We start from the raw sequence: 11028 nt of genomic DNA, 5'->3' as shown, positions 1-11028 counted from the left end.
TCTTGGGCCTCTCGTCCACTTCCATGCGGGAGTCCCGTCATTCGGGAAGGACGCTGCAACTCTGCTTGGAAGGGACTGGCTTTACGTACCGCCCGGGGCTCTGCCGGCGACTTCCCTGCGGACTCCGGGCCAAGGGCCCTCTCCCCTCATTCTCTTCGGGAGTTCACCTTTCCTCTGGCAAGAGCTCTAACCCCCGGGTCTGAAACGTGTTCATTGTGCAATGCAAACACCATCACTCCGTTTATTGGTTTTGTTATATTAGCCTCTGAAGCAGGCAATTATGGTGTGAACATACATTTAAAAAAACATAATTTTATCGAGTTAAGAGTGTGCAATAGTGTGAACGAGGTGAGTGCTGCTGGCCAACGTGCGGAGGATGCGATCAGGTCCGCGGGGTGTGGAGTCTTCGGGGGGAACACCGGGTGCCTGGAACCCGAAAGGAGACAGCCGAACAACGCCTCAGAACGGAAATGTCTTCTCCATGTAAACTTTCGGACGTAAACTTTATGCTTCAGGGTGGCTCCCTTCTGGTCTGAGAGCGCCCTACCCGATGGGTCGCGGAGTTTGGGAGGGGCCTGAACTGGTGCATGTCCAGGTGGGGTTGGCGGACCTGGCAAGGCAGCTCCGGGGGCTGGCCTGTGGCCCGGAGAGGCCGAGTTCAGCTCCTCCCTCCAAGGTGGCTTGGCTGCCTGAACTTTGCCGTGCTCCTGTCCTGCTTTGGAAACTTGGTAGAAAAAGAGTCTTTGACCTACAGGCCTGAAGCCCCAATCCCGGCTCCTCCTCTGCTCGGGGGTGGGCCCATCAGGCGCAGAAGGGCTTGCCACCGGCCTTCGGGATGGCCAGCAGCTCCTTGGCTGCGCCTGAGGCGGGGGCGTCATGGGGTGCGGCGGGCGGGAAAGCACGCGCCAGGGGCGTCGTCAGCACGTTGGCGCCTGCCCCCAGCGAGCGTCCCAGCGGTCCTGGGTCCAGGAGGGCGCCCTTGGCGGTGGCCCAGGCTTGGTTCAAAGTGCTGTGCCTGAGGATGGGGTCGTGAAAGACCCCATCCACCCAGTTTCTGAGACTGGTTACCGGGGAGTCCTGGTGCCTGTCCAGGGCACCAGTGGGGGCCGGGGCCGCAGGCGAGGACGAGACAGGAGCCAAGGAAGTGGCCGCAGGGGCAGCGGGGCCTTGACGCTTGAGCATGCATGATGGAAACTCAGTCTGGCTCAGGGCGGTGGCGGCAGCGGTCGCCGTGTGAGCCAGGGACCAGATGCGCGGCTTGGCCTGGAGGCCCGCCGTTGCCCCAGCCGGCGCAAAGCCCAGTTTGGCCTCACAAGCCTGGGAGCCGCCCCCCGCACCGGGCTGCTGCTCCGGCCCAGCCGCTGTGCTCCGGAGGCAGCTCCTTGCCCTCTCCAGGTCCTGGTCCAGGGCGGCCCCACCACTGGCGGCCAGGGGCATCTGGAGGGTGCTGGAAGCCTCCTTCCCCGGGGCACTTGGACCATCCGGCGCGGCAGGGATGCGCTCCAGGCCGCCGTCCAGGGTCTGGAAGGCCGGTTTCAGCTCGCACCCAGGGGGCTCCGCTTCCAGTGGGTCGAAGTCCTCCAAGTCAGTGAGCTCTAGATCCTTTTCTTCTTTGCCCACCGACTCTGCGCAGGACAGAAAGAGGGGCCAGTGCGGCGGGCACGAATCAGAACCCCACTCTTCCTTCCTAGCTCTGCGCCCCCCTGGAGCTAGAAAAAGCACCCACAGCCTTCAGTTGCACCTCCCACCTGCTCCACTTGCTCTCTATCCCCCAGGTGGCAAGAGAGGGCTCAGGATTTCCTCCTCAGATCAATAGGGACAAGGGTAGGGTGGGTGTGTCTAATGTTTTAAACGTTGTTTGGGGTTTCTTTAAGGCTGTTCCCAGTGAGTACCGCGGGCCCCCTGGGCTCAGGGCCTCTCTGGGGCCAGCTCGTTCCTGTGCTGCCCACGCCCCGGAAGCTTGCTTCTAGTACTTCGGGTTCAGTGTCTTCAGAGGTCCTAGAACCCCAGAAGAAGGCACAGGGAGTCCCTGAGCTCCTGCCCCACCTCAGCATCACCGACCTCCCACACACCTTCGCTCTTGGTGCTCTTGAGGGGCCCCTCCCTGGCTTCCTCTTCGCCCCCTTCTTCCTCCTCGCCCTCTGCGTAGGGTCGCTTCTCGTCCGCACACTTGTTCCTCGGTGGCCACGTCATCTTGTTCTCCTTCTTGAGGCGCCGGCGCGCGTTGGCGAACCAGGTGGAGACCTGCGTGAGGGTCATCTTGGTGATGATGGCCAGCATGATCTTCTCGCCCTTGGTGGGGTACGGGTTCTTGCGGTGCTCCTGCAGCCAGGCCTTGAGCGTGCTGGTGGTCTCGCGTGTGGCGTTCTTCCGCCGCGTGCCGCTGTCCATGGTGCCGTACCTGGAGACAGGCTGGGCAATGGGGGTGCCGGCCGAGACCCTTGCGGCGCCGGTGGCCAGAACGAGGCCCATGCAGGCTTTCGGTCCCCATCGCGGGGGTGTGTTTATGGTGGTAAGACCGGGTGGGACCCAGGCCCCCACCCTTTGCCACTGCCCATGGGCACTGCCTTCAGTGGCCCAAGAGTGAAGATGTTTGTATTTGATTAAACTTACAGGGAGCCTGGGCTCCTTCCCAGCCAGAGTGGTCAGGGTGGAGTGCTCAAGGCCTGGCCAGCTCTCAGACACTCTACCTAGACATCTATTCTTCGAGTTCCTTTATGGGGCCTCTCGCCTACCCGTTTGATACCCAAACCAGGAAAGCACATCACAGAAGTGCGAACCCAACTGTATAACACCCATGGGCAGAAATGGTCATTAGTGCCCATAGGGAGAAAGTGCCCAGATGGCCCACTGTGGACTTCCTGCAGTTAAGTTTATAATTGCTGCCCTCCTCTCGCCAAGATGGGTCATGCTGTCTTTGAGTGGATTCCACTGGACTCCCTCTTCCAGTTTCCACCATAGGGGAAGGTGAACTGGGTCCCACACACCACACTGGCCGCACCTCTTGGGTGGGGCAGGTGTCTGAAGCTTGGGCAACAAGACCTGACTGCCCGGGAAAACCTCGGGGGAGGGGAGGCTAGGGATGCATTTTACCCCTGTGGGGCGTGGCTTGCCAAGGAGGTGGGGCTCAGGTTCACCCGAGGGCCTCGGGAGCCTGACCCAAAGAATGTCCCTCCTCCTGTCTCCCAACCTTCACAGGAGCATGGGGTTGATGGTGGTGGGGAGTCTGACGGCTGAATGGAGTGCCAGGGCCCGTGCGGGGGGGCGGTGAGGAGGGGTTCCGTCCCTCACCTGTCATAGGGGTACTGGCCCAGCGCCGGCTCATAGGGGTAGTAGGCAGCAGCCGCGGCAGGCGCGAGGCCCGCATGCGCAGATCCAGGCCCGTCCTTGGAGTCGAAGCCATTCTGTAGGATCCCAGGAGCCAGCTGGGGGTCGCAGCTTGCCGGAGGCAACCCAGCTCGACCCCGCCCCCCCACGCACCTCTGCTCCTGTAGGCTTTGCACAGACCCCTGGGCAGCCTCACCAGCCATCCAGTCCCCAGTCTCTAGGGCCCAGGGAGCAAAGGAATCTTGAGAGGAGGAGGGAGAATGAGCAGAATGGGAGAGGAGGTTGGGGAGTAGGAGAGAGGAGACTGAGATTGGAGGAAGAAAGGGGCTGAGAAGAGGGGTGGGGGGCTGGGAGACAGCAGAGGAGTGGAGGGTGAGTGGGACACAAGAAGAGGACCCGCAGGGAGGAAGGGAGGAGAAAAATGGGGTGGAGCAAGGGAGTGGGCATGGAGGGGGAAGGGAGGGAGAGGCCAGGAGGAGGCAAAGTGGTGGGGGGTTGGGAGGAGAGGAAGAGGGAGACCGGAGAAATGAGGGGAGGGGTGCTCAGTGGGGGAAAGCATGGGATATGGGGAGAAGGGGCGGGCACTGGGGCCAGTGATGTGGTCAGAACTGCCAGGTCCCCCCCCCCCGGACTAGGAGGAGCAGAATTGAAGCAGCAGCAAAGGTGTGATTCTCCCACCCCCCCCCCAATCTGGGGTCCAGGGCACTGGCGCCCCTGACTCCAGAGTTCAGGGAGAGGCTTGCCAATTCCCGGGTGGGGGCGTGGCGGGGGAACGTTTCAGGTAATTCCCTCCCCTTACCAGCGAGTAGAAGGCGGACGCCTCAGAGCCATAGGTCACGTAGTTGCCATATCCCTGCGAGCCGCCATAGGGGCCCCCATAGACGCCAAGCGCAGCGGCCGAGTTGAGCTCGTGGCGCGCGGTGGCCAGCAGCCGGCTCTCATACACCGGGCAGTAGACAGGCGCCTGGGCAGAAGCGGCGGGCCCGGAGTCGGCCAGCGTGCGGCCACCCGATTCACAGCACGTGCTCAGGGAATTGGTAGTCATCAGGAACTGGAGGAGAGAGGGGCTGCGAGGAAGGGCCTGCCCCCGGGCGCGAGGCTGGGGCTCTAGGCCTCCACCTGCCTGGCGCGCGGCCCAGGAGGGCGTGCCCCGTGGCCCTGGGCGTACCGCCATCCACGCAGAACCGTGCGTTGCTTCCCCCTGCGAGTCTGCTCAGCCAGGCCTCCTCCGGCCGCTTTGGGCCCAGCCCGTCCAGGCCCCGGAGTTTTCACACCCTCCCCGGGGTGTCTGTGTGTGTGTGTGTGGGGGGGCGGTTTCCAAGGCCAATTAGACTCCCCTGTGCCACGTCTCTCCCAGGTCCCTGGGCTCCTCTGGGGCGAAGCCTCAGAGCCCTGGGTGGTGTGTGGTGGGGGTCAAAGTGGGAGAAATGCCCGTCCCCCTGCATTGTAGATTCTCTCAGTACCCCCGCTCTCCGCCGGGCTGGGTGCAAGGAGCTCGCGGCATAGGCCCTGCTCTCTGGCAAGCGACACCGGGTCGCTGGACGGCCCGCCCGCGGGTGTGTCCGGCCGCGTTCCCCGCACCCTCGCAAGGCCCCCTTACCTGGGGTGCGGAGGAATAGGGGTATCCAAACTGCGGGTAGGACATGGCGGGCGCCGCCTGGGGCCGGCGGGCGGGGCCGGTGCGGTCCTGCGCGCGGTGGCCGGCGGGGTGCGGCCACTGCTCCGGGGGCCGGCTCCTAGGCGCTGGGAGGGCGAAACAGAAGAGCGGGTTAATCCATCCACACGATCCGCCAACTTTTCTAACCCGGGAGGAAAGTGAGCCCCAGCGAGCCTTTTAGCTTCACATTCCTGAGCCTCGAGGGGGCTCTGGGACCAACCGGCCTCGCAGCGGCGACACAAATACATATTTTGCAAAAAAGGAAAAAAAAACCGAGTTGCGCGAACCCGTCAAGTGAGATGCGCTTGGGCTTTAAGCCGCGGAGGCGCTGACGTCAGCCCCCGCCGCGCAGCTCGGCCCGGCCCGGCCCAGACGTGCGGGTCAGTGGCGGCGGCCTGGCGGCAGGGCGGGGACGGGCCCGGGGCGCTGCGCGGGGCGAAGGGCCAACAGGCTCTAACAAATGAATTTCATCCGTGGAGGCAATATCGCCCCGACGAATGCTGTTTCTCCTTAGTCACCGAGAACGGGAAGCACTTTTAATTAGAAATTAATTAATGAGCACCTGCTCCTTCCCGCCCCACTGTAATCATTAGTCTCAATTACAAATGAGACATGTGAAGGGACACACGACTGAGTCTTCACTGAAGATGTAATCAACAGTTAAAATTAGCCCGGCGCTGGCGCAGGCGGCCAGCCGCCCGGGCCTCCGCGCCCCGCTCCAGGTGCAGGAGGGCAGCTCCGCAGGCCGGCGCGCGGCTCCGACTATTGTTTAGCGGGTTAGCCGCGCTGCCTCCCGCCAGTTCGAATCCTACTCAGGGGCGGAGTTCCAGAACTAAATGCGGGGGCAAGTGTCCGCGTCTGGAGGTCAAGATACCCTCAGGAGCGTGGGTTCTGAGGCCCTTCCCAGAGCCATCCGCTCCAGGACTCGGTGGCCCAAGTGCTGCGGGGCTTTGTGACTCTCCGTCACCTTGTCCCCGGGGAACGCCCCCTCCTCCGTCCCACCCCCGGTCCTGTGGGTTCCAGCGCGGCGAACGGCCCTCCCTTTCCTCTTCCACCCCCTTCCGCGGGCCGCCCTCCCTCAGCCTCCCCCTGCCCCTCGCGGCTAAACCCGGGACTGCCAGACATCCCCAGCGCTCCGAAGAGCAGATTTCCCGACTCAGCTCCGGGGCCCCTCCCGCTATGCGTGCTCCACACCGCGACCCTCAGGGTTAGGTACCGGCGAGGCAGCGCCGGGACGCCCTTCCCCGCTCGTTTTCCAAGTTCCGTGCCTGGGGCGCACGGAGCAGTCTGGGGAGACGGCCGAGTGCCCAGCCCAGGACTTCCCCATCCAGTCCCGCTCCTGGGACCTTGCCCGAATCCAAAACGGAGGCGAGCGCGCGGGCGGCAAAGGGGCGCCAGGGCACCCCGAACTCGCTCCCCGCCTTTTATGCCGCCGCCCTCCAGGGGCCAGGGCTGGAGCCTGCTGCTCTCGCCCCGCTCGGCCTCCCGCTGTCGGCCGGGAGGGGAGCTATGCACGGCGGCGCTGTGCAGACTTGCTCGGAAAGATTCCTGGGTTCAGACCTGTGAATCGCCCCAGGGTCACCCTCTAATTAATGATGACGTTCTCGCCCACTCCCCAGCTGCAAACCTGCCTCCCAGAAACGAAATCTGCCCGCTCTGACAGCTCGGTTGAAGGTGATTGATGACTATCTGGAGACCACAGTACGCATCATATGATATCTGCTGCGTAATTGCTTTAATTTACAGATGAAAATACGAGCTCTCCGATCACGTTGAACCACAGCCGGCCACGTCCGAGCTGCTTGCGAAGGAAAATCATCGGAAATAATGAATAGCCGCTCCATGCAAATTATTCAGACAGTTTAAGCGTCTGTAGCCGGGAGAGATATATAAAGAACACGAGTCAAATGACGTTAATAATTGTTTCTGAATTCTGTATTGATCTCGTGGCGGCCGTGTTTATTTCTTTCTCACCTGAATTGCTAATATCACCTCCTGTAAATAATATGAAACTAGCCACCGGGGCTTCTCGGGCAGAAATGAATCTCTCAATCTCTCTCCCTTGGCCTCCTCTGCTCCTCCCCTCCCCCATCCTCCCTCCTCCCAACTCCTTCCAGTTTTCTGGTTTCTGTTGAGGCTTTTCTGAACGTCCTCCTACTTTCCATTATTTATTGTTTACAAACAGCGCACTCTCTCCCGGTAATGAGGCCGGGGCGAGGGCGGGGCGGGAGCCGAGGGTGGCCCAGGGCTCAGGGAGCAGTCATCAGGATAGAAGGATGCATTCAGCATCTTTTCCTCACCCCACTCCCCAAGGCCCAGCCCCAGCAATTGTGAGCGCTCAGGTGGCGGGGATGACAGTCGGCACCCAGGTCCCAGAGGCCCTGAGGCTCGGCTCGGTGTGCAAAGCAGCACACCCAGGCCCGTTCCTTACAGGGCCACAGCTCGTGGGGAACGGCACCCCCTGAACGCTCAACCTTTTATCTTCTCAGCAGGAGTGCCCACCTAAAGGCATAGCACTTTCGTGGGGGCCTCTGGGGGAAGGGGTGTCGAGGGCTTCCTTTGACCATCACTGCAATGTGTTCTATTCGAGCCTGCATGCGTAAATAGAATCTCCCAGTCCCTACCCGCCTAGCCCGGTTCTCCCCGGCAACCTTTTCTTCTAATCCAGAAATCAAGCTCACCGGCTACTTTCCAAAGCCCCTGCACACTGCTGCTCTGCTTCGTGCTTCCCCAGGCCCGCGACACGGGGGCCTGGAAGGCCCCCCTGTTTGGGGAAGCTCTGTATCGCCCCAGGAGCCTAGCGACCTTGCCACAGCTCACCCAGGCCCTGGATCCAGGGCTAGTCAGTCCTGTCTCCAGTCTGGAGCACACCCGGATATCCCGCTGGCTGCCTCGGGCTGAGGCCGGCCTCCTGGAACCGGGATAGTTTCTGAGTTAGCTTTGTCCCGTAAAAGATGCCAGAATAACATCTGAGGGCCCTTTCCTGAAAGGCCCCGCCCTGAGCGGAGGCACCGAGGGTTCCCTCCGAGAGAGAGGGTGAGGCAGGAGTGTCAGCCTTTCAGCTATCAGCAGCTAAATGTGCCCCCATAGACGCTCGCGCTGAACCCAAGTCCCTTGAGGGACCCTCGGTTCTAAGTACACCCAGGAGGGGCTCCCCACGCACCGGGCACCAGCTCAGCTTCCCTGAGGTGCCCGCACTGGCCTGTTGAGTGCTAAAGGAGCCGAGGCCGAGGGGACGTAAGGAGAGTTCGCGCCAAATGTTAGAGGCTTGCGGGTCGCCCTTTTTGCCCGAAGGTGCTGTAGGCCGTGGAGGGCCTCTGGGAGATAGGCCGCGCCCTGATATTCTCCCCTCTCCCCCCTGAAACCGGCTGAAGCCAGGCGCTCCCGGTCGGTTCCCGAAGTCGTCCCCCAAGGCCACCTGGTTCTCTGCTCCGAGAACCGCCAGGGGCTCTCTCCAGCCCAAAGAAGTTGACCCCAGGCAGAGGGCGGAGGCTAGAGCGCGCAGAGCCGGCAAGGGCCTTTGCCGAGGCGTAGAGCCAGCCCTTGGGGCGCCTGTACCCGCCCACTGCTCGCGGACACCCGGGCGGGGTGTGGGGCTGAAAGGCGTTCTGGATAAAGGTGGCGCGGCACTCTCGAGCCCCGAGGTCGGCAGGTCACTCCTTCACCGCCGGTCCTCTGGGTCTCATGCGAAGTCAGGCGGTCGAGCTGCAGGCAAGCGCGTTGAATCCTGCTCCCTAAACGCCTCCATTCCAGGTCGGCTCGCTCCGGCCCTCCCGCTGCGCCCCCGCCGCTCGCTCGCAGGGCGCCGCCCGAGCGGGAACGGCGCGCAGTCGGGGCGCCCGGGAGCAGGCCCGGCTACCCCGTGTTGGCCCCCGCGTCCCGCGCCGCCCCCGCACCCCGTTTCCGCAACTTGCAGCGAAAGCGGCGGCCCCTGGAGACCCCAGCGGCTGGCCGCAAACTTTATGCCCTCCGGCGCAGAAGCGATCCTGGCAAAGTTTGTGCGGCCGAGCCCACTCCCTACCTGCGCTGGGGACGCGCCCGCCCGCGCCGCTGAGGCGCCGGGGCNCTGCGCGGCCGCTCGGCGCGCGCGCTCCGGCGGGGAGCAGGCGACAACTAATGGAGACATTTCCAGGCGGAGCACCTGGCGAGCGGAGCGCGCCGGCGTCCCCAGGCGCCGCGGTCGTCAGCCGAGCCCGCACCGGCGTGACGTGGGCGAGCGAGCGCTCTGCTCCCACCCGGCCGCCCATTAACGCTTTCCCCCGCGGGCGCCGCGCGCTTGCCAACTTTCCCCTCCGCCTAGCCCGCGCGCGGGGTGCGTGGGGCGTCTGAGCTGTGATGAGGGGCGCCCTGGGGTGGGGGCAGGGATTCCGGCTCAGAGAAGACAGCCCTGCCACACCGGGGCAGCAGGAAGGCGCGCCGCCTTGATTAGGCCAAACCCTTGGCCTTGGGCTCTTCAGGCGCTGTCCCCTTGGGCTCTTCAGGCGCTGTCGTGCTGCCATCCCCATGCCCCGCTGTCTGGGGCCAGAGGAACCGCGCTGGGACAGCTTCACTGGTTCTTGGCCCCAGCTCTCCTGAGTCTCCCCTTGGTCAGGGTATCCTCCCGCTCCGGAGATCTGGGTGAGGGTGCGGCGGCGGCGGCGCAAGCCTCCTCGGAGGAGAGGAGGCCACCAGGCTCTCAGGCCCTTGGCTTTCTTCCCTGCACTCCCCGCCCCCAGCATTGCCCCTTCACACTGAGGGGGGCCAGCCTCCCCAGATACTGTCCACACTGGGTGCTGCCCCCTCCGGCGGTCTAGGCAGCGGTGATTGCCTTGGTGGGGGCGCTGGTGCCCGGCAGGTAGAGGTGGGTCTACAAAGGTGACAGAGTGCTTGGGGGCCAGCAAGCCTGTGACCTGCCTGGGACTGGGCGGCCTGATACTCGAGCTTTCGGAGGGCGGAACAGTGCTAGGCCGCACCTCTGGCCCGGGGACACACCTCCACCAGAACAGCCTGAGTCCTGGAGGGATGGCAGCCTGGGTGGGTCCCTTGGGTGCCTCTTGCCCAGCCCGACACCCCCATCATTTCAGAGAACCATGAAGTTGTTCTCCTCATGTTCTCTGGCCTTATAATGACATTTGAGATTTGTTGATTGGATAATGTCTGAAAAAGTGATTTTCTGTCCCCCCCCTTGTCCTTCAGAGCTCTCTGCAGCAGTGTGGAGGCCGTGCACATCTCCCTGCTTCAACAGCAGCACCCCGGTGTGCTGTGGGTCCCCAGCTGTCTCGCATGGGGCAGAAAGAGGACAGTTAGCAGTCCCTGGCCTCCTGGCCCCGGCGCTCAGTCCAGAGCTTCTGCTGGCTTCTCTGGGCAGGACACGGCTGTGGTTGCGGGTCTGCTCTGAAGACAGGAAGCTGGGCTCCCCGAGGGCTACAGGCCTCCAGGCATCCGTCCAGAAGGGCGTGTCAGCAAACCCTTCGGTGTACCCTGGGCTGATTGGGGTTGTGGGAGGGCTGCCCTCTGCGTGTGGAGGTCTGGAAACAGTCTCCAGGGCAAGGCAGGACTTTGAGTCCAGCCGGAAGGAAATGGAGGAAGGACCCAGCAGCACCAGAGGGAGGGGGCTGGCTGCTGTCCCTGCCCTGCTGTCAGCTTCCTCCTCCCTCTCTGTGCCACAGGATGATCTTGGCAGGGCCCTGGGGCCAACAGGGACAAGCACGTCAGTCCCTCCCTGCTGAGCTCACCTGGGACTTAGATTCTTTTCATAGCTACAGATAAGCAAGGCATGTCTGTGTCTAAGGCCTTGATTCGGAGATAGACTCATTTTGGGTCCACTAGGGCCTTTTAAAGACAGCAGCAGCACCGGAGCTGTGGGGAGCACCAGGGCCCCAGAGGAGCTCCGGCTGCCCTCTGTCCTCCAGCGTTTACAGGGTTGGAGGCCAGTGCGTCCATTGCCCTTGAAAACCTGTCTTCAGTGTCCCCTCATCTGGCCGCTACCTGGCCTGACCTTGCCCGATCCCTGGCCAAGTGATCAGAGCCTGGGTGGCCGTCGTCGGTCCCTCAGCCCTTGGCCG

The 11028-nt window shown here is 63.2% G+C and overlaps 1 protein-coding gene across 1 annotated transcript; it reads right to left on the bottom strand.

Annotated features, from left to right (window-relative positions):
* Nucleotides 1–241: 241 nt before the first annotated feature.
* On the bottom strand, nt 242–5063 carry IRX4 (iroquois homeobox 4). The gene is made up of 5 exons (XM_034655698.1): nt 4928–5063; nt 4127–4378; nt 3292–3404; nt 2073–2401; nt 242–1625 (listed from the first exon to the last, which is right to left on the bottom strand). Exons 1-5 carry the CDS (start codon nt 4970–4972, stop codon nt 802–804), a joined length of 1563 nt encoding a protein of 520 aa, XP_034511589.1. The 5' UTR covers nt 4973–5063; the 3' UTR covers nt 242–801.
* Between the last annotated feature and the right edge of the window lie 5965 nt (nt 5064–11028).

This window comes from Ailuropoda melanoleuca, chromosome 3, assembly GCF_002007445.2.
Source record: "Ailuropoda melanoleuca isolate Jingjing chromosome 3, ASM200744v2, whole genome shotgun sequence".
NCBI classification, from domain to species: domain Eukaryota; kingdom Metazoa; phylum Chordata; class Mammalia; order Carnivora; family Ursidae; genus Ailuropoda; species Ailuropoda melanoleuca.
The sequence above is the reverse complement of the archived record's forward strand: the minus strand, read 5'-3'. Positions and strand labels throughout refer to the sequence as shown.

What these genes read in the sequence shown, in the direction of transcription:
- IRX4 (XM_034655698.1), bottom strand. Translation starts at nt 4,972, where the DNA reads ATGTCCTACCCGCAGTTTGGATACCCCTATTCCTCCGCACCCCAG. An exon ending in CCTATTCCTCCGCACCCCAG is followed by an intron (nt 4,379 to 4,927) that starts GTAAGGGGGCCT and finishes TCTCTCCTCCAG; the next exon opens with TTCCTGATGACTACCAATTC. An exon ending in GGCCAGTACCCCTATGACAG is followed by an intron (nt 2,402 to 3,291) that starts GTGAGGGACGGA and finishes GCCTGTCTCCAG; the next exon opens with GTACGGCACCATGGACAGCG.